At 39.9% G+C, this 22,853-nt stretch overlaps 2 protein-coding genes across 2 annotated transcripts; one reads left to right on the top strand and one right to left on the bottom strand.

The window, feature by feature from the left end:
• The first annotated feature begins 594 nt into the window (after positions 1-594).
• LOC112554934 lies at positions 595-4,833 on the top strand. The gene is made up of 4 exons (XM_025223012.1): positions 595-760; positions 1,082-1,245; positions 2,481-3,308; positions 4,484-4,833. Exons 2-4 carry the CDS (start codon positions 1,165-1,167, stop codon positions 4,691-4,693), a joined length of 1,119 nt encoding a protein of 372 aa, XP_025078797.1. The 5' UTR covers positions 595-760; positions 1,082-1,164; the 3' UTR covers positions 4,694-4,833.
• Positions 4,834-21,318: 16,485 nt separating this feature from the next.
• On the bottom strand, positions 21,319-22,853 carry LOC112554936. Its single transcript, XM_025223014.1, has 3 exons — positions 22,630-22,853; positions 21,954-22,312; positions 21,319-21,783 (listed from the first exon to the last, which is right to left on the bottom strand). Exons 1-3 carry the CDS (start codon positions 22,842-22,844, stop codon positions 21,371-21,373), a joined length of 987 nt encoding a protein of 328 aa, XP_025078799.1. The 5' UTR covers positions 22,845-22,853; the 3' UTR covers positions 21,319-21,370.

The raw sequence follows: 22,853 nt of genomic DNA, 5'->3' as shown, positions 1-22,853 counted from the left end.
CACTAATGCACAGAGACAGCAAAGACACTGACGCGGAGGAACTCTGTTCTGAATTACAGGTTGTGGCTAGAAGACTTCCCAAACCTAAAATGAACCCCAAAGAAGTCTTAATATTCATAATCCAACATAAGCTATTTGATATTGTGCCGAATGTTGTAGTGTCTCTCAGAATTTTATTGACCCTTCCAATTTCTGTTGCCAGTGCAGAACGGAGTTTCCCAAAATTAAAATTAATTAAAAACTATACGAGATCAACAATGTTGCAAGAGAGACTGACTGGGCTGGCCACCATGTCTATTGAGCATGACTTGGCAAATGCACTCAATCTGAAGGAACTGATAACTCGTTTTGCACAACAAAAAACAAGGAAAGTGAGGTTTTAAGCATCAATTTCATGACCAGGACTACATAAATTGCAAAATAAATGATATATCATGGTTCACTTTTTGTGAGGTGGGGGGGGGGGAGGGGCGCAGAATTTTTCTTTCGCCTAGGGCGCAACACAGCCTAGCGCCGGCCCTGCAAGTAATACAGTCACGTGACATCAACACCTACGTTTCTCTTTTTATGTCAATACCTTAATGTTCACATCATGTCACTAACGCTTTTATAAAAGTTTACATACATAGTGTCCTGATTATAATTTCTTTCTCCTGTGTCTAACAACAGGTCAAACGCCAGAAGGCCGCTGGTGGATGTCGGGTCAAAGTTTACCTACACGCCGTGACTGATGCACAGGCTGCACATCTTACAGATGTTGGTGAGTTGTGTTTATACACATGAGTTCTTACTGCTATTGGTAAGCTGTGTTAATATACAGTTGTGATCGACATGCAAATGTGCTTAAAGGTCCCAGTGAGTTGTGTTCATTTCACGTGTTTTAAAGGACTTCACGCAGTAGTTGTCTCGAGAAAGCAAAACTATAAGGACAGTGAAGAAAGTAAAGACGAAAAAAAATGTTCAGTAGTTTTATGATGAAAATACATTTAACTTTGGATTTGGTTTAGTAAAGTGACACAATAAGTAGTCATATTAAGAGTGATAAATTATTTACAATTAAAATGCATCCCAGGCTTCTTAGGAAGAAAACGTCCACTTGAAGAGATCAGTAAGAAGACAGGCACTGATATAGAATTCGACCCTCACACCTCACCTGTACCAGGTATGAAGATTGTCATCATCCGCGGTGTCCCATCTAAGATCGAGATGGTGGTCAGACTCATACGTCAGGTGACTGGTGCTCAGGTTAGTGCAGTAGTGACTATCATGAGTAGACGAGGTCCATAATAAGCTGTTAAAACATACCTGTAGAAACTACAATCAACAGCAACAACTTCAATTGAAAATAGTAACAATGGATGATGATAGCTAACAGTGAACCAAGGTAGCTAACAATGAATGGCTGTAGCTACAACAAAAGATATAACATTAGAAACAATGATCAGCAATAAAAACTCTAATCACCAAAATACCGAGAAACTTAAAGAAAACAAATTAACAACAATTATCATTACTCAATTCATGAGTGGGAAGAATGTAGTAATATTGTGTTAAAAAGGCTAGAAAGCTGAAAGATGTCAACAACTTTTTAAAATAAAATTGTTTGTATCTTGTGAACTGAGTTGCTATTGGGTTGTCGGAAGAGTCATGAGGCAGAGTTGAAACCGATCGACTTAATTTATTTTCGGAAGTACGAGAGTCGTTCACATCTCTGTCAGTGTTTCTCATTTGACATCCGACAGTTCTTAAACATGTTTATTCGATAACAAAAATTGAGCGATTTGGTTGAGTTTTAAAGATTTTACAACAAGCTGAAGATGAAAGACCAAGCTTTGCATTTTCGCCATATTTTACTGTTTTACTTTCGTCAAAATTGCCGACATTATGATTCACATCAGACATCGAAAGTAGACTATCATCATGGCGATGTGTGGCGGACTTTTAAAGTTGCCGCGTTTTTTTCAAGCAGCTAAAATTTGGACAGTTTGAACGAATCTATCATACAGCTCTCGTTAATCGTAAAGAAGTCGTGTTCCTGCACAACAAAGCGAAATCACACACAAGATTGAAAAGCAATCACAATTTATTGGAGCTTGGATGTTACGTGTTGCACACCCACCATACTCGCCTAACCTTGATCCGTCAGACCTTCACTTCTCTCTCCTTTCAAAACTCTTTGTGTGGCATACTGTTCAGTTGAAATAAGGCTGTAAATGAGCACCTTGTTAGTTTTTGGCCGATAAAGACAGCTCCGTCTATGAGCAAGAAAATATTAAGTCTACTAAAAGATAGCAAAAGGTTGTCGAGCAAAACGGCCAATATATCATTGAATAAACTTGATTCTTATATAAATAGCTGTCCTCAGACAAATATAGATGTATACATCACTTTTCATACAACCCAATGACAAACGCAATTTATGAAAAAGATACAAAGTCAACAGTGTTGACGCCAAGTAAACTGTTCTTGCTTACATACAGGACACACTGTCAGCACAAGTTCAGACATTCTGGCTCCAGTGGGTTGAGGCCGCGTACCCTGACCTCAAGTCTCGCGCCTACTTCCTGCCTCCTGTCTACTTCAACCGCGTGCCGATGAGTAGACAGACGATTGCTGGTCAGGATGTCATGATTCTTGACTCCCCATCTGAAAAAGCTCGTGAACGAAGGGGTCTTCTAACAAAAATAGTATCTTTACTGAAGTCATCCAAAACACATGAACCACAACATCAAGCTGTGTTACCTTCAAACACGCAGGTGATGACTCCATCAGAAACAGATGAGACTTCCATTTCTCACCCTGCTACAGCCCAGGACAGTGACATTAGAGATGACACAGCCATGAAACAAGTTCTCTTATGTCTTCAGAACTTGTCAGAAAAGACAGGAGAAGTGTTAGTTGGAATCACCCGACTCCACTTCGGACAATATCTGAGTGAACCTTGTTTTTCTGTGGCGGCTGCCCAGTTACCCCGAGCCTCCAGCCTGCCTCCTGACTTGCCACAGAACTGGAAACAGGGAAAATTTGATGTGCTTCTTATTCACAGACATTACGGTCTTGTCGTCTGCAATGTGATGTCGTTTGGTGACATTACAAACGACCTTAAAATGTCACAGGAGGATATTGTCAAGACCATCAGAAAGAAGCTGAGAGACGCCGTGACACAGCTGAACAAAGCGGAGGCCATGTTGTCTCACCTGGTGTCTGATGTCTGTCCCGGTCTGCGCATCACCAAGACCATCGCCGTCCCTAACCTCACGACTGACCAGGTACAGCAGGCCATCTCTCACGACTCACAACTCACTGAGGTAACGATCAGTCTCCCTATTTTCAAAAGAATATATGCGATTGTTTTGATATTATGTTGAATATTGTACATACAGTGGATCTATTTTATAACTGATTCGCTTTCGTTTTCGTACTGCTTTTGAATTTAGTAAAGTGGTGTCAGTGGTTTCGGACTTACGTTGATATTAGCAGACGACAAGAATGAAAAAAAAAAACCATTTTATGCCACCTGGATAATAAAGTTAGCTTGTGTAGTAGGTGGCCATAAACTAGTTTGTTAGTCGCTTGCCGATAAGCATCTTAAATGTCTGGTACCAGGGTAGATGCACTGAGGTTAGATAAGTAGCGGCTGCGTGATGAAATACCGAAAGTGAGAGAGAAACTTTGGTAACATCCAGTCATTAACGCAGACAGCATCGAAGGTGGAAATTTACTGTTTGTCGTTGGCACATCATTCTGAGGGTAGAGAGAGAAAGTGTTGGTGAAAAGGACCCGACTGACCTGTGCAGACCGAGCTGATAAGTGTATCATCTGTACAGACATAGTAGGTACCCGGATGTTGGTGGAATGTAGCGATACTCCACCATCAGCCATACCATAAGTGGTGGTGACGCGGTGCTGACCTCTGATCCGGGTGGCTGTCAGTGCGATGCTGCCTTTAGCATCCATCACCAGCATCATCCGCATTGTTAAGCAATAAATGGATGGCTCTTTTTTTATCGAAAACGGCAGAGGAGTGGAGCACGTGGTCACTTATTCATGTCCAAGCACGATCCGCAGACATGTCATTGAACTAAAATGTTACATTTACAGGTGTGAAATATTTACACTATTTACAGTACAACACAGTATGTCTACGACATCTATAAGCAAATGGACATTTTCACAGAAATTAAACCTAACTATAATAAGACAATCAGGCATAATTTCTTACCAAGAAACATTAATTATATACATATACAGGCATGTTCGTTACACTTCTACCTACATACATAAACATATCTTTACCTGTTGAATAGCATCTTATGTACAGTTACATTTAAATATACGTAAGCAAACTATCTAACATTCAGATCCAGAGAGGTTGTTAAGGAATATAAATATTTTTATCTCTTTTATGTTAAAAACTTGTAGTGACCTGATCTTTTGACAACCTGTTTTCGAAAAGTTGTTAATATCACAAATTCTGTCAAAGGACCTGCATTACTGTCTAAAAACAACTGACCCCGCCGACATCGCTGGTGTGTGTCTGTGCTGTGATCAGTTGTGTGACCCCAAGACCCCGTGTGACGTCAGTAGTCACGTGTTAAAGAAACTCGGCGAATGGTGGACACGATGTGTGACTGTGTCTGGGCCTGACAGTCACATGACACGTCACGTGTACAAGACACTAGTAGCACGGTAAGATACACTGTGTACAATTAGTATCACAACATCAACTAACACTGTACGAGTGTTTACGTGTAAATAACATGTTGATATCAAATGTACGTGTGGTGACATTCAGTGGAAGACTGACATTGATATTGAGATGACAAGATGTTAGGTCTACTATCATCACAACCTCCCACAACCTCCTCCATCTGACCTTAGTCGTCACTAAACACTCTTGAGCTTTGAGCCACTCACCATCTATTTATGTTGTTTATTTCTTCAGTAGCAGGTTGTTGTATACGCGCTGTAAATAAACATGTTTATAAGACACAAGAGACACACAGACTGAACAAGTCTCACACACAGTAAAGTATTCAAGAATGTCTGTCTACTAGTCTCCCGTCACCTTGTGAGTGTCTGTCTCACCAGCTTAAATATTTACTGTTCATTATAGTCCCTAATTAACCCCTTGTCTCCCAGTGTTCTGTCTAGATGATTACAGACCTCTCATTACAGAACTCTCGTTTTTGTAAACAGCCAATCACGTGACGAGGGCCACAAACAAGGAGTCTGTGAGTTGACTGTTGTAGTCATTGTGAGGAGTTTGCCATGTGCCATGTACAGTGTCATCGGCAGCTTGTGGTTTGTGGCTTTGAAGTCAACTTGTGAAATTCGCTACAGGGGACTGCGTCTACACGTGTAGTGATTGTAGACACAGAGAGTATACACAGTAAGGCATTCAAGAATGTCTGTCTACTAGTCTCCCGACACCTTGTGAGTGTCTCTCTCACCAGCTTAAATATTTAATGTAATATACAGCTTGTGATATGTATAGACACCTTGTAACATTGGCTACAGGTGACAGCGTCTACAAAATGTGCGAAGAAGCTGCGTCTGTGACACACAGTAGAGATGGAGATGATGGTGACGCCGGAAGTGACGACGACTACTATTGAAAATCAACAGGTCCGCCACCAACAAGTGTCCGAAGCCCACACAGCGCTGGACACGTGAGGGAAGTTTGCCTTCATGCAGCGACATGTTGGGACACGTGCTACGTGCGGAACACGTGATGTTGTAAATACGAGCACAACTCACAGGACAGGCCACCTTGGATGAGTTCCTCCCCACGGGGACATAAAGTCTTGTCTACACACGGACACAACCTGGCTGCTCACCTGTTGGACTTTGACATCGTAATATGTTTAGACAGGATTGTGACATGCAGTGTCTGTCACATTTTCTCCATGTCTGGATGTCACCTGAAGCAAATAAAGTGTTTCCTCTATGTCACGTGTATTATGGCGGTCACTTGAGAAACGTGAAATCGAGGTTTACTGTAAATATTTTATGAAGATTCTGTACAGTTTGTAGTAGTTATGTGAGGTTAGTTTGTTTATTCACTCAGCTAAACTATTTTCACAAAGTTAACAATAGCTATTTTTTCCCGGTTTGCGTTAGATTGCGGAGGTGACAGTATTTATTGGTGAAGAGAATAAAGTTAGAGAGAAGAATTTATGCTTCACCGCGACATGTACAACTCTTAGTAGACAGTAGACAGTTAGTGACAGAGAGAGAAACAGAATTTAGTGACTACTTCCAATTTTTGGTTTTGTTTCTTATCATAGAAGTACGTCAGTACGTCAAGACAAAACATATTATCATTAAATGTTTCAAACAACTTGTAGTAAATAATGTAAATTGCTCAATATAAATATAGTTCGTCATTTTATTAGTAAGATGAGGTGAAGTATCCAACATTTGTTTGTTGTAGGTTCTGTGGTCCGGCGACAGCAGTGACTGTGCCATGCACATGTCCTCCACGTGTGAGTGTCAAGACCCTGGGTGAGGCCGTGTGGTGGACAGGAGAGTGCTACACTGCTGTAATAACACTCTTCCCGGAGCAAGTTCACCTGCTACACACGGCGCCTCCCACACTCTTTGTCACCGGACCGCCCGGTACAGGTAAAACTGTGGTGCTGCTGCTGATGGCCATAGAGTGGCTGCAATGTGGTCACCACGTCTACGTTGTCAGTACGTGGTGGGGGAGTCGTGCAGCGTGCACCATGTTGTATCCCCTGTTGCTGCAGACAGTAAAGACACAACAGTCAGCAGGTGTATCACCCGGTCAGCCTCACCTCCTGCAGTATGACCTTGATGACGATGAAGACGTGGAGAAGGCCGTCAACGACTTGTCACAGGCGGCGAGCGGAGGGTCGTTGTACGTCATCGCTGATGAAGAAGGGAATGAGGACAGGTGAGTTGTACATCGTGTGATGTGATGATAGACACACAGGTAGATGCTGTCTGCATTTACTGGATTACAACTATTTTGTGCTTAACAGGTGATGTTTCCTCAACAGTTGTGACACCTGATGGAGGTGTTGTGTTGTCAACATAGATTTGTTTTTAAGCATCGGCTGTTACACAGATTGTGTTGCAACACGTGTCATTATTGTGACATCACTTATTTTATGACATCATTGGTAACAATATTACACATGATACACAAACAGAATCACACATTAATAATAGTACACAGTGTAACGCGTGTAGCTACATCCTATGTTTTTAAAATTCAGCCACTTCCAGACTTTGTGTGAGTTGCTGCTGACACGAGTTCCTCGTCTCCATCTGTGGGCGGCAAGTTGTTTCCATGACTACGCACCCGCCGGCTGGCAAGTGGAATATTTAACCAGACCCCTCCGCTCTCCTCCGGCCGTCGTCAGAGAAGTCGAGCAGGACACGTTGATCACTAGACACCGTTATGTACTGCCGTACAGTGAGCGAGGTGTGCCCGACCACACAGACGGCCCGCCAGTCACACGACTGTATCACCGAGGTCAGGGTCACTTAGGTGACGTCTCATTTGACTGTGTGACGTGCGGTCGTGAGGTGGCCAGCTTCCTACACAGTCTCCGTGTTGGTGTTACAGGTAGGTGTGTGTATTGTGTAGTGTAACGTTGTTTACAGTTAAACACTTACCTATGTGATAAATAACGAACGGGTGAGGAACAACCTTGTAAATAAGACTGTGTTAGTGACGTGTGTCTGTTTCCCTGATGACGTTACAATGCTATTGTTTATATCCATGTTGACAGGGAGAAGCACAACAACATCTACAACATTGACCTCTACCAGTGGCAGCACAACACCACCCTGTCTACAGTGGAGAGACGTGCTGGTGTTGTACTGGGATAAAGATAGTAATCAGTCGGGTATGGTCATTGGACTTCAAGAAGCGGGTATCCCAGTGAAGGTGATGAAGGATGATGACATCGAGGACGTAGCCACGGCCCGTAGTGACTTGGTGTGGGTGTTGAGTGGAGATCATGTTCGTGGTCTGGAGAGAAAAGTCGTCGTCTGTCTGGAGAAGCTTGATTATGATTTATTTGGACATCAGTATTTACCACTGTACAACTTTACCACTCCCCGACTTGACCTCATATCCCGCTGTACGTCACAACTTGTGATTGTCTCCACTGACGACAAGCCGTAAGAAGTTGACTGACACTGACACTGACACTGATACACCTGTCACCTGCTGTAGTCGTGTGTCAGTCTCTTACACCAAGAATTGTCTTTTAGTGTTTGTCCTCTTCTACTCTCAGTCTATCACCACGTCATCACCTTATGATGTAATAGATATGACGTCATTACACACTTTTACATCACGTGGTCTGTGTCTATGTTTACCAAAAAAAAAAGTGTCAACAAGTTTGTCTGTTTCAGAGGTTTGTGTGTGTCTGTTAATAAGTCATCATATCCGTGTGTGTGTCAGTCTATAAGTGATATATCTGTGTCACTATGTGTATACTGTGAGGCTTTACACGTGATGTCAAAGGTCCTCGTCAGACTGTAATGTCAGTGTCGTGCACTAAAGTGTTCAGTCTGATATTGTTTACTGCCAGTGGTCAACAAAGGGGGCAGAACTCTGAGACTAATTACAGACACGAGTGGTCCATCAAAACCCGCTTCATTGAGTTAAGAGATTTATTGATGTAAACACAACAAACACTAGCGGCTCACTTATACAACACATGTTACAAGTTTAACTGTTTGGCACAAACACATTCACACGATGTACAAATGTTGTTTCAAATCGTTTATAAATGTCGCCTCCACGTTTCACAATGAGTGTTTCAATAAAGATTCTTGTTGTTGGTTTAAAACAGGTACAGACTGTTGTTAAGTGGTTAAAATAGTTTTAACAGCCACGTCGCACTCAGGCACCACGTGAGCACTGTTTCAACAAAGTCAAACAACAGGCTGACAATATAAATATACAGCAGATAGCAAATAAACCAACTAACATGACACTGTTACAGTTTGCCAACATCTTGTCACAACACACATTATACCCTGGCCGTGACATGTCATGATAGAAAATCTCACAATCAGCCATTGCTGACGAGATGTTAGCCCTCAGTGACGTAATGTAGATGGAGGATGAAGGTGGACAGCGACTGTCGTCTGTCAGGAAAGAGATGATCAGGGCGAAGATAAAACTAACGAATGTACGGTGACTATATCTTCCCAGAAAACTACAGAATCCCAAGGAATAGAGGGGCGACAGTGAGAGAAGGCAGCCAATAAAATGTAAAAGCAAAGTAGACCTCATCCAGCAAACAAAGACACGTGTTTGTTTTCGATAGTTCACATCACAAGAAGTAAGATTACAGACTGAGTACTAAACCTAAAGAAAGAGGCGCTGCTACCGATGAAGATAACACCGCTCACTCAGGAAGCAAGCAACAGAAGGTAATCCCTAACGAGCAGTGTCTTTCATCTAAAAAGAAAAGCTGACAACAACGATGTGAAAAGTACGGTAGTCAACGTTTCACTAATAATAAAATAACTAAGTGATAACCAAACAAATAACCAAATAACTTGCCCTGGCTGCCTTACAACGATCAGAAGGAAGAGAGTTGTGGAGTCAGTGAGACACACCTGTAGGCTACCTGGTGATAAAACATGGCTACCCTTCACATTCCTGTGTATGACATCTTTGGTATGTAAGTATTCCCGAGCATGCACTACACCCCGCAAGGTATGTGTGACCACTAGCTCTATTATATATATATACAATCACTAGGTCTATACACAAATAATATGTGACCACTAGCTCAATGCTTTGTTGCTGATTTGTCTGACATGACTTTTGTTAGTCTTTAGACACAATGGTCCACACTGCTCCATACTGGCCCACTCTGGTGTACAATAGTCCGCACTGGTCCCCAATGCTTACACAACTACAAGTGTCAGTGAAGGAAACACAAAATCAAGTTCACTCTTAAGTCCAAAGATGGAAGAAGAGGAGACAGTAGCCGTTAGTGGAGGAAGATGTCTGTTGTAAGAAATGACGCACCACAAGAACTGATAAACCATCCTAAACAGAGGCAAAAGGTGCAACAAACATCACAGATGAGTAGGAGACAACAAACATCAAAGGATCACAGATGAGTAGGAGTACCTCCATTAAAACTCATAACCACGAAGTTTCTATACGTCTTTTGCTGTCTCACTCTTACATGAACATTTAAATAAACGTGTGATAGACAGAAGGAAGAATAGGAGAAACACAGAAGAAAGTGCTCTCGGCTTGTGTCTTTAGCCAAACACATGTCTGATCGGCAACCTGTGCTTCCAAGATGGAGAACTTAATCCCAAAAATAACTCTCAGATATGTACCGATCAGCACCGCAGAGTGGTCTCCTGTACCTACAGTTGCCTGTGAGAATAACTTACGACATAGAACATTTTAATCTTTGCAAAGGTGTTTTTACAAAATTCTATTCTTATCAACTTATAATTATTTCAGATTCAAAATGTTATGATTTCGGAAAAAAAGCTCTACAGTGGAGTCTAGTCGTAAATAAAAAATTCACATTAGTTATCTTGAGGTATGTTTTTAATAATAAAATGTTTCCAGCAAAAGGTCTATGTGGCCTATTTCAGCTTAATTGTAAAGGTACGTAAAAACAACAACAACAACAAACAAACAAAGGTATGCAGTACCAATGTTATCATTGTATCTACAGACTAAGGACTTCGTACGCTGTACTTATAAGCGTTTCTCACATACACTTGGTTCTTTTCAGTCAGTTTGAGTCGCTTGATGGTCACTGTCATTAACACTGATCTTGATGCCTTCTCAGATGCTATTTGTGAACAAAAACTGGAAATCACAGAAACATATCAAATAGATTTAAATAGAACATAATACTTTATATACCATACACACAAAATGCAGCGTTTTTCAGCTTTTTGTCAAGAGCGCGATGTGAAAAGATGTTAAATTGTCCTCCTCCGATTGTTGGGGAAAACTCAAGCGTGTACTACAAGTTGGTTTGCGCATGCGCACGCGTGGATTTTCCTCGGTGTTCCCTCAAGGTCGGGGTGTCAAGGCCGCGTATGCAAATGTCGACGGCCCGTGAGCTGCGCTGCGGTGAAACGGGTGACACGTGACACAGCTCACCTGGCGACAATCTTGGTCGACGATAATCTTGCTTGGTGCAGTCCCTATAGCTTGGTGTATGGGACCGGTCCTAGCAACCTCAGATTGTGGCCAGATTACCATCAATCCTCTGATGCCAATGCTGTCAACAGTCAGCAGTCGGATTGTTGTCGACTGTCATATCGTTGTCGGATCACTGTCGACCGTCAGATTGTGTTCAACTGTGAGACTGTGTTCAATCGTCAAACTGCTCTACACAGTCGTCCTTAAAATCTTCATCTCGTCGAAATCATGGACTCGTCATCGACCTGTCACCCGAGCGCTAAATGAAGTGGTCGCGAGGACAGACTGTGGGACAGTGGACGGGGGCGTGACGTAGTTAGTGGGCGGTGGTGGGGTTCGGGTTTCCCCAGGCAGTGGTCTGGGAGGGGGGAGCTTTTGTTGTCTTTAGTTGAGATTCTGTGTGGTGCTGGATTAGGAGGCACCTATTAGTTTACTTGTATTACGGAAGTTGCTACTTGTAGGTCGTTTTATATTTTTTTATTTGGCAGTGTGGTTATTCATTGCCTTATTATTTTTTTTTATTCTTTCTTTGATTTTTTTCCCCTGTGAGTTGTTCGGCCACACTTTTTTCGTTACCACTGTGAAATATATATTTTTTGTCTGTCTCTATGTGTGTGTGCTTATCTGTTCACTGAGGTGTGATTGGCTTGTTGCTCGCGTCAGGTGTGTGTTTGCTTGTATGACTGTGAGCGCAAGTCACGCGACGCCCGATCACATTACGCAACATTGCCCTCCCAGGACTGTAAAATTACCGAGCTTTGCTGACAATAGGCAGGGCATGTATGTTCACTACATGTTCATTCTGCCTTGGCAGTTGGATGTCCCACAATTGCAATCATTTTTTTGAGATTTCAACGACCACATTTGCTTGACTGCTGTACACAGCACGCACAAGACCAAACTGTCATCAAACTCACGTTGACTGTTGACATACACAACAAATTAACTAAAAAGATTTTTAAACAATTGCTCATTGTTGGTACAGACACGACTAATAAACTTGTAAAAAAGAAAATATGAAGGTGGCCTCTCCATTGTTTTTAGCACACGGACTTCACTCAGTCTCTTACAAAGATGTGTTCTGTTGTTACTTTGCTTTCTGTTTGCTAACATATACAGTGTTAATCTGTCTACTAAGACATACCAGTGGTGTGTGATTTAGGATCTGTTAACATGTACAAGTGACACGTGGTCTCATCTGTTTGTTAATATGTACAGGTGGCTTGTCGTGCTCGTTCAGTGTTCACTGACCGTGGTGTTTTCAGTCCCTACACGGTCAGCAATATTTTCTCCATGACGGTGAGTTTAAATCCTTGACATTTTCCTTTTTGTTTTTCGTATCACATCTTTCTCTTTCATTCTGTCGTTCTTTCTGCTTATGTCATTGATGTTTCTAGTCTGTATCTTCTACTCATGTATCTGTATCCTGCGTCAGACTGACTACAAGAAAAAGTTAATATTAATTACCTCCTATCAAAAGACATTTATAATTCCCGTAATCTTTCTGTGTTTTGTCAGGAGCCCTCAAAGCAGGAGGAAAGCCGTCACAAACAGCTTATATATATATTTTATGTCTCCCAAACTAATAAAGATAGAGACTCAAGTTTTGTTTTTTGTTCATTTGTATTTTCTTTTACTTTCATGTGAACATAAAATACTCATTAAACAAAAAGTTATTTTGTGTGGCGGTACGTACTTAAAGAACATTTTAGTGTCAAGTGCAATGTCAGCGTGTGTGATGTAGAAAATTTATCTATCGCATTCAGATTTATACACTTTTTATGGTAATTACAGAGCCTCTGCTCTGTGCAATATCCCATAGATATTGGACGCTGGCTTCACACTTCATAAATCACACGAACATTAAGCATCAACAGTCTGTAAAAATTAAATCACAGACTAAATATTCAGTTCTAAAAATCTAACAATTATTCTGGCGTCAAACTTCCTAAATATTACAAATAATAATTTATCATTAATAATTTATAATATATTTATTATTTATTATAATTTATCGTCTTTATCAGTCAGTTAAAGTCTATTCCATATTGAAAATACCCGAAAATAATAATATTTCCGTTAATGTTTCTATTTGTAGCTCAACATTTCAGCAGATTTGCCTATTTACCCAACCACCACAGATATTTATAGTTTTGTTGTATGATGTGGGAAAACCCGATACGGTAGACTTCGTTGACACCCGGAAGAAACATCGAGTAGAAATGACTTGATCCGCCATCTTTCCACTTTCTTTTATGACCAGAGTAACAGAGGTAAGTCAGATATTGCCATAGTTACGGAATATTATACACACAACACAGTCCATTCACTTAAAGAAAGGTGTATATTATGTCTTGTAGTTCTATCCATGTACCTGTATAGTAGGATAACACCACCACAGACAAAGGCGACAGAACACAGTTGACAGATTGTGAGATTTCAGGTCTCAGGTATTGCCAGCTTTGGTGGACGAGGAGGTAAGTAGGGTGAGGGTCGGGGTGGCAGAGCTCTGGATGTACTACGGGTTGTTTAAACATTTGCTTCACAAAGCCAGCACGGACAGAAAGGGGGTTAATAGGGCTGGCAGTAAGATCAAGTTCTACCTGTACAAATGTACAAACACCACTAAAAGCACTTGACAAGAACACATTTCTCATCAAATAAGAGACTTTGTTTTGAGAAAATCCGATAACATAGACCGCACTGATATTCCGCCATTTTTTCATTCAACCGTGTGCTCAGATTAACAACTGTTTAAAAGATGGTCAATAGTATGGACACATACACGGTTTATTTTCCCAATCTACATATTCAATGAAAGTTGAGTATGCATTACTTTGAGTTGTGATATAGATTTTCATTCGCACTAGTTGAAGTCTTCATTTTTTTTTTTTTTTTATATAACATTTATTTTGTCTCACAGATACATGAAATAGAAATTACAATATCTTGCAATATAATACAATCATATGCACATAAGGTATCAATCATTCGTTCGTTCCAGAGGTTGAAAAGAAATCGCCTGCAGGCAGTCCATTAGTACAAGTACAAGTACATATTGATGATGATTACGAGGATGATTATGAATGATTACGAGGATGATGATTGAATGATTGATTTACTGGCTGAAGGATTAGCAAAACAAGTATTTAGATTACAATAAACGCTTGGAGACATCACAGTGCAGACTCAATCATGCTGTTGTGATTGCAAAATTTTTAACAGAGAACCTCCATCTTCATTGGTTGCATACCACAAACTGCAAAACAATTTCCAGAAATGTGCAGTTTGTTCCAGCATAACTCAGAGTTTGACTGACACAAAAACTGCAGCCATACTGTTCTCACAAAAACTTGTTTCTCCTTTGTACAAAAATTATCTTTCACACAAGTTCAGCAAATGTATATATATGTATATATCAAAAGTAGAAAAAGCTTTAGTAAAAAGCTGAAAACAATTGTTCGATCTAGTCATTACACGACAGTAACTACACCCTCACTATGTCGGAACGTTTGCATAATAGAAATTTACAAATTTATTTAATCTCGAGGCAACAGCAACAAACTGTTATTCAGAGCAATAATAGCAAGACCCATTTTTGTTCACAGCAGCTAACCATGAAGAACCAAAATATTTTCTATATAAAACAGCAATTTTTAAACAATGAAATATCACACAAATTGTTCAGTTATACTTTACTTGTAAAACTGTACAGGCAAAGTAATTTTTTTTTTATTATTAAGCAATACATATATCAAACATAAACAATGAACATGTGCACATAAATTCAACAAATTCAACAATTTTAAAAATACATCTATCTGCTAGACAAAATCCATAACTGAAGAGAAGAGATAGAGCGGGAAGGAAAAAAAAAAAAAAAAAGAAAGGTGTCCACTTGGCTAGTGTTAGATTAATATGTTGCACCATGCAATTTACATTAAACAACATAGTCGTGAAATTATATATTTCCAGATAAACTCATAAAATTCTTATAATCAGCCCAGCTTATTATAAATTCATGCAATTTCATATTAACAAGTGCACTAAATTCCTCAATCTTGTATTTTCTATTTAGCTGTAGCATAAAAACTCTTAAGTCTGGCTGTTTTCTTCTCTATTTTACATTTATAGATAAACCACTTTGCTTCTAGTAGTATATTCTCTAACGTCTTATCTATTGGACAGTTTGCTTCATATCCAAATAGTATTACAGATTCGTTAAGTGCTAATTTATTATTTTTAGGGCATTTTCTCTTATTGCTTTTCTAAGCTTGTCCAAAATAGTTTGGTTGCCTTACAGCGCCAAAATAAATGTTCAATTGTCTCCCTTTCCTTGCCACAGAAAGTACATTTATTATTAACTTCTACCCCCATATATTCTGCCAGGGAGTTTGTACCTAGAATTCTGTGTGTAATTCTGCACTGAAAACCATCTCAGTTTAATATCTTCTATTCCTTGAACCTTTGAAAATATTATTTTCCAGGGTAATTGAACCCCCATTTTATTTTCCCACTTTTCACAACATTTGGGCCTGATTGTACTTTCTGTCAATATTCGTAATAATATTTGGAACCTTCTTTATAGAATTAATTAGTTTAATAGCTTTTGAAGTTTCTTGTGCAGTGTTGTTCCTAATTGTAATGCCCACTGACTGTATAAATTTTTTAATTATTTTTGCACATCCCATATATGTAACTATATCTATTGTTGTTCCATACTTGCATTAATTCCATCCAGGGACAGAAGTACACCAGATTCATTATAAAAATGTTTGAATTCTATATAACCCTTTACTAACCCAGTTTTTAAAGAAAATAACATTCTTGCCAAGCTGAAATCTACTGTTTAAATGTATTGGTTCTGCCATCACCTCCTCTGATGTCTCTGGCTTGACATAATAATAGAATTCCCCATAAGCATTTAATACATCTTTCCAGAATTTATTTTTATGTTGTGTGTCAAAGTACACATTTGGGCCATATTTATCAATATCTACGAGTTTTGGGTATGTCTTTATCACTACATCTTTCCATTTATGTTCAGTGACATTTAGCTTTTTAATCCACATCAGCTTTAGCGCTTTATATATTGATAAATGTTGGGTATACTTAACCCCCATTACGAACAGTTTTCACTACAACTTTCCTGTTTATTCGATCAGGTTTTCCATCCCACACAAAGTTAAAGCATTGCTTTTGAAGTTCTTGTATATCTTGGATAGGGGGATTGGGTAGCAGTATCCATAAATAAATTAATTTTGATAGTATTAATGATTTTAATACAGCCACTCTTCCCATTGGAGTAATAACTCGTTTAAGCCAGGATTTCATTAAATTCCTTGTTTCAATATATTTTTCCTTAAAGTTTAGAGTGTAACATGTTTCTAACTTAGTGCTTAGCCATATCCCTAATATTTTAAATTCTGATGGATTCCATTTAAACTTCAGGTGTGGGGCATATTTTATGGGTGAATTTTTTCTATTTCCTAGCCAGATAGCTTCTGTTTTTTCAAAATTTATCTGTAGTCCTGACATTCTAGTGTATTTATTTAATGTAATCAAAGTCTTATTAAACGATACTTCATCGCCCTCCATAAAGATTTGTGTGTCATCGGCAAACTGTAATATTTTATGTTCTTTTTCATTTATTCTAATACCTCTTATATTAACATTCTTCCTTATCATTACTGCTAGGACTTCAGCACAAAGTATGAATAGGTACGGTGATATTGGATCCCCTTGCCTACATCCACGTTTTATTTCAAACCAATCTGATAGTCTTCCATTACCCATAACCGCTGACTTAATGTTTTGGTAGAATGTTTTTATCCAGTTACAGATATCAGTCCCAAATCCAAGTGTCCTTAATACTTTGTGCATAAAGGACCAGTCTATGGTATCGAACGCTTTCTCATAATCCAAACTAAGCAATAAACCTGGTAGATTTTTGTGGTCAAGGTAAACTATCAGGTCATATATGAATCTAATATTGTCCCCAATGTATCTATTAGCCATAAATCCTGTTTGGTCATCCGCGACCAGTAATGGAAGTACTTTTTTAATACGCGTGGCTATACATTTTGAACCTATTTTATAGACTACATTTAAGAGCGATATCGGCCGCCAGTTTTTAATAAATTCTCTAGCCTTGTCACCCTTAGGTATACAAGTAATGAGTCCTTCCTTCTGAGGATGTGAAAGTTCCCCATCTCTGAAAGCCTCGTTAAGTGACCTTATGATAAATGACCCTAATTTCTTCCAAAAAAACTTAAAAAATTCTGCTGTAAACCCATCTGTTCCTGGACTTTTCCCATTTTTCATACTCTTAAGGGCATTTCCTGCTTCTTCTATGGTGATTTCTCCTTCCAGAGTTTCTGCCACCATGACGGGCAATTTAGGAATATCATTAACAAACTCATCTATTTCACACTGTTCTATTTCTCTCTTTTGATAAAGCTTTTCAAAAATAATTTAGTTTCAGTCCTTATTTCCTCTGCATCTGTAATACAACTTCCATCATCTTTAATAAGTTTCATAATTCTTTTATTTACATAGTTTCTTTTCTCTAGGCTACAAAAGTATTTATTAATTTTTCTCCCTCTGCCAACCATTTTGCCTTTGCCCGTACTATGATCCCCTCCATTTTCTTTTCTCTAAGGGATCTCAGTTCTATTTCTTTTTCCTCCAACATTTTCAAAACTGAGTTATTTTTATTTTGTTCATTTTCTAGCACTTTAATTTCCTTTTCTAAATTTCTTTCTAACTCAGATGCTTTTTTTTTTCATTGTTGAGTAGGCTATACTCTTTTCCTCTAATTTCCATATGTAGTACATCGAGAAACAATTTATCTGATATTGTTAATTGTAGGTCTTGGTCTGTAACTTTAGATAAGCTGTTTCTATTATAAGGGAGAGCAGCATATTGTTCTACAACTCTGTCAATGGTCTCATGTACTTCCTTTACATAGTAAGTTTCCTTTAGGAGAGAGGAATTAAATTTCCATAAAGTGTGAGGTATTATTTTATCCCCAAACTGGAGAGTAAGAGTAATCATTGAGTGGTCTGATCTATATCCAAATTCGATATCTGCTCAGCTACATATTGAAGTAAAGATTCTGAAATAAGAAAAAAGTCCAGCCTACTTTGTTGTAAAGGGTTGGATCTTTTCCAGGTGTATTGCTTTATTTCTGGTTCAAATATCTCCAATATATCTATTAGTTCTAAATCGTCTATTAAAGTTTCTACCCTTACGCAGGCTTTCGGATTATTTTTATGTTTGTAATTATGGTAATCTATGTTAGGGTCCATAACTAGATTCCAATCACCCCCTATTATTACTTTACTAATCTGCGTATCTTGAATTAAGTGTTCTAGTTTCACATAAAATTCCGGGTTATCTTTATTTGGTCCATAAATGTTGACTAATAATAGGTTCTCTCCATAGTTTCTATCATTGCCAAAAATAAATCTCCTTTCTCATCTTTATACACTTTATTAACTTTAAATTCAAAATTATTTTTAAATAAAATTCCAACACCTCTAGATGAGGTATTGTTGGATGCAAAAAGGCAGGTGTACCCCCATTCAGATCTAATATACCTTTCTTGTTTAGGGTCAAAGTGTGTATCTTGTAGGAATATATTGAATAATTTTTTTGTCTAATATAGTTAAATACATCTTTTCTTTTCTGTAGGTTACCCAGTCCTGACAATTTACTGAGCAAATCTTAATGCTTGTCATTTTTAATTTTGTTTCTAGGCAGCAATACAGTTGTCATATTATACCATTTTATTGCTAACAGTCTCTCTACTCTTGGTCTGACTATTAACTGTAAACAAAGAACAATGCATTTGGTGTCAAAAAGCAAAACTAGGTATGACACATGTGGACAGAAGTAGACACAGTACAAAAGAGCGAAAGAAAAGTAACAAGGACATAAGCAAAGGTAAAAAACAAAAAGAGGCTGGCACGGTGGCGCAGCAAGGCCACAGCATTTTGCCATGAGCGGTATTCACCGATGTATTGATGTCGATGATGCATATTGTTACAGAAAGGGATGACATAAAAGTCCCACTGTGCATCTATGTTTACGTCGGTGAGCTTTTTGCTGTGCATAAGCGCTACCTTTATTTACGGCTGCGTACTTTTTCTTGATGCGAGTACATGGGCGGGGGGAAAGAAAGCACACTGGATTCTAAGTAGTAAGAATTCGTGCAGTTTAGAATTTAAATGCGCTAATAACTGTCTCTTACTTTTTTATTTAATAGAGAGAATCTCAAAAAGGTGGGTTATTTAAAAAAAAAAAAAAAAAGGTAACCCATCCTTGGCTCTGCGTATTCCTACTAGCTTCTTCACTACCCTTATTAAGGTTCAAAGAGTACAGAACATATATATATGAAAGTTACTTACCAGTACACACTGGTTTTTGAGGGGAAATCAAATATATCCATGAATTTTCAGTTTCTACATACCGAGTATCTACTGCTTTTTGTCATTAGTGTTTCACAATTACACAAGTGGATTATCCAATGTTCTGCTTGTGTTTTGCATATCAATGTTGCTCACATCACTTGCGGAAGGCTGCTGTTCCTTGTTAGAGTCATGCTGATGGAGGACCATATCTGTCTCTAACACAGGTTTCGGCGCATGTACCCAGGTAGTTGAAGGCGTCGAATAGTGGTAGGGGAAAAGTGGGAACGTGACGGTGAGGCCCCATGACGGTCGTCCCCCATCCGTCCTGACTCTGATGGTGTTGTCTTTGGTCTTGCTGCCGTCGTTGCTCCCCCTGACGATATCTCTGTTGTCTATTTGGTTCCCTGCTTGGTCGCTGTTGCTCTCTTGTAACCCCCACCAGTTTCTTCTCTATGGGGTTGGTGTCTCCGTTCTTGATTTCCATTATGGATAGGTCTATTAGTTTAACGAATAAACGACCTCCTGCCGCTGACCAGGCATCTAACACTCCATCGTGTTGCCGCAGACGATTTAGTCTTTGTAAATTTAATTTAGTCAGATCTTCTGTGATGACAACATTTGACCCCTTAAGTCTGTTTCTTGTTTTGATGACCTGATCTCTGTCCTTGCGCGACACGAATTTTATGATCACTGGTCGAGGTTTGTTTGTCGTCACTCTCCCCACTCGATGAAGTGTTGAAATTTTGGCACTATCAATATCTGTCAGACCAAGCACATGCTGAATCATATGCAGTATTTTTTTTTCACATTCTGCAGGTGTTTCTTCTTTTCTGTCTCCCTGTATCCCGAACACACGTATGGATTCACGTCGTGAGTACTGTTCCAGCACGTTGATTTGTTCCTTCTGCTCTGCACATTGTATTCTCAAACTTTGTGATTCTTCCTCCAAGCTGTTTACTTGTTTTTGCGTTTGTTCTAAGATTTTTTTAGCAGATCGTTTTCAATTCTTAATTCAAACAAAGTGCTTGTAAGAATTTCTATTTTTTTATCAATTTGCTCAGCAAGTGAACATCTGCTGTTTTCTATCAGTTGTTTCATCGAATCGTCGTTTTCTGTAAGGCCTCGAGTCTTTCTACAATAGCAGCACTGTCGCCTTGTTTGACGACAAAGGCCTGTGTAAGTAGCGTTTGTTGCCTGTCTCTAGACTGCGACGGCCTACCTTTTTTGGACTTACTATCCGATCTCTCACGAAGACGGCCTGTTCTCTCTTCTCCGTCCGTTATTTTGGAGCTTTCCATCGCACTTTCTTCAGAACTTGAAGCCTTCTTTCTTTTTTTGTCCTTTTGTTTCATTGAGGCCATAACCTGGCCCGTGTTCACCAAAGCTTAGAGTTGTTTACGAAGTCGGCAGAAGCAGAACTCACCACGTCTCACAATCGGTTATTCTTTTGTAACACAGCGGGTGCAGAAATCTTTCATTTGTACATTCCCTGATTATTTTTTACTATTTTTTACTATTTTTCACACATCTTCAACATCGATTGAAGCAGGTTTAGGGAAAATTTTTCCTCCCATTACACTTGTTGTTTTGTAAACAGAGACACAGACTTCGTGATATAAAAATCTGTAATGACGTCATATCTATTACATCATAAGGTGATGACGTGGTGATAGACTGAGAGTAGAAGAGGACAAACACTAAAAGATAACTGTTGGTGTAAGAGACTGACACACGACTACAGCAGGTGACAGGTGTGTCAGTGTCAGTGTCAGTGTCAGTCACCTTCTAGCGGCTTGTCGTCAGGGGAGACAATCACAAGTTGTGACGTACAGCGGGACATGAGGTAAAGTCGGTCAGAGGAATAGGCACTGATAAAGTTGAAGCGTTGTGACATCTTAGATCTAAAAAATCCGTAATGAAGACAGACGACGACTTTTCTCTCCAGACCACCAACACGATGTCCACGCGCCACCCACACCACGTCACTGCGGGCCGTGGCCACGTCCTCAATGTCATCATCTTCCATCACCCGCACTGGGATACCTGCTTCTTGCAGTCCTGTGACCATACCCGACTGATCACTATCGTCATCCCTGTACAACACCAGCACGTCTCTCCACTGTAGACAGGGTGGTGTTGTGCCGCCACTGGTAGAGGTCAATGTTGTAGATGTTGTTGTGCTTCTCCCTGTCAACATGGATATAAACAATAGTATCGTGACGTCATCACGTAAACTGAGAGGCACACGTCACTAACACAGTCTTATTTACAAGACTGTTTCTCACCCGTTCGTTATTTATCACATAGGTAAGTGTTTAACTGTAAACAACGTTACACTACACAATACACACACCTACCTGTAACACCAACACGGAGACTGTGTAGGAAGCTGGCCACCACACGACCGCACGTCACACAGCCACCTGGCGTGTAACCTGAGTGATGCTGACCTCGGTGGGACAGTCGTGTGACTGGCGGGCCGTCTGTGTGGTCGGGCACACCTCGCTCTCTGTACTGCAGTACATCACGGTGTGTAGCGATCCTCGCGTCCTGCTCGACTTCCCTGACGACGGCCGGAGGAGAGCGGAGGGGTCTTGTTAAATATTCCTCTTGCCAGCAAGCGGGTTCGTCTCCATGGAAACAACTTGCCGCCCACAGATGGAGACGAGGAACTCGTGTCAGCAGCAACTCACACAAAGTCTGGAAGATTCTGATTCTGTAACATAGGATGTAGCTACACGCGTTACACTGTGTACTATTATTAATGTGTGATTCTGTCTTTGTATCATGTGTAATATTGTTACCAATGATGTTATCAAGTAAGTGATGTCCCAATAATGACACGTGTTGCAACACAATCTGTGTAACAGCCGATGCTTCAAAACAAATCTATGTTGACAACACAACACCTCCATCAGGTGTCACAACTGTTGAGGAAACATCACCTGTTAAGCACCAAATAGTTGTAATCCAGTAAATGCAGACAACATCTACCTGTGTGTCTATCGTCACATCACACGCTGTACAACTCACCTCCGCTTACTCCCTACTTCATCAGCGATGACGTACAACGACCCTCCGCTCGCCGCCTGTGACAAGTCGTTGACGGCCTTCTCCACGTCGTCACCGTCATAAAGGTCATACAGCAGGAGGTGAGGCTGACCGGGTGATACACCTGCTGACTGTTGTGTCTTTACTGTCTGCAGCAACAGGTGATACAACATGGTGCACGCTGCACGACTCTCCATCCACGTACT

The sequence above is a fragment of the Pomacea canaliculata genome, linkage group LG14, assembly GCF_003073045.1.
Source record: "Pomacea canaliculata isolate SZHN2017 linkage group LG14, ASM307304v1, whole genome shotgun sequence".
Taxonomy (NCBI): Eukaryota; Metazoa; Mollusca; class Gastropoda; order Architaenioglossa; family Ampullariidae; genus Pomacea; species Pomacea canaliculata.
The sequence above is the reverse complement of the archived record's forward strand: the minus strand, read 5'-3'. Positions and strand labels throughout refer to the sequence as shown.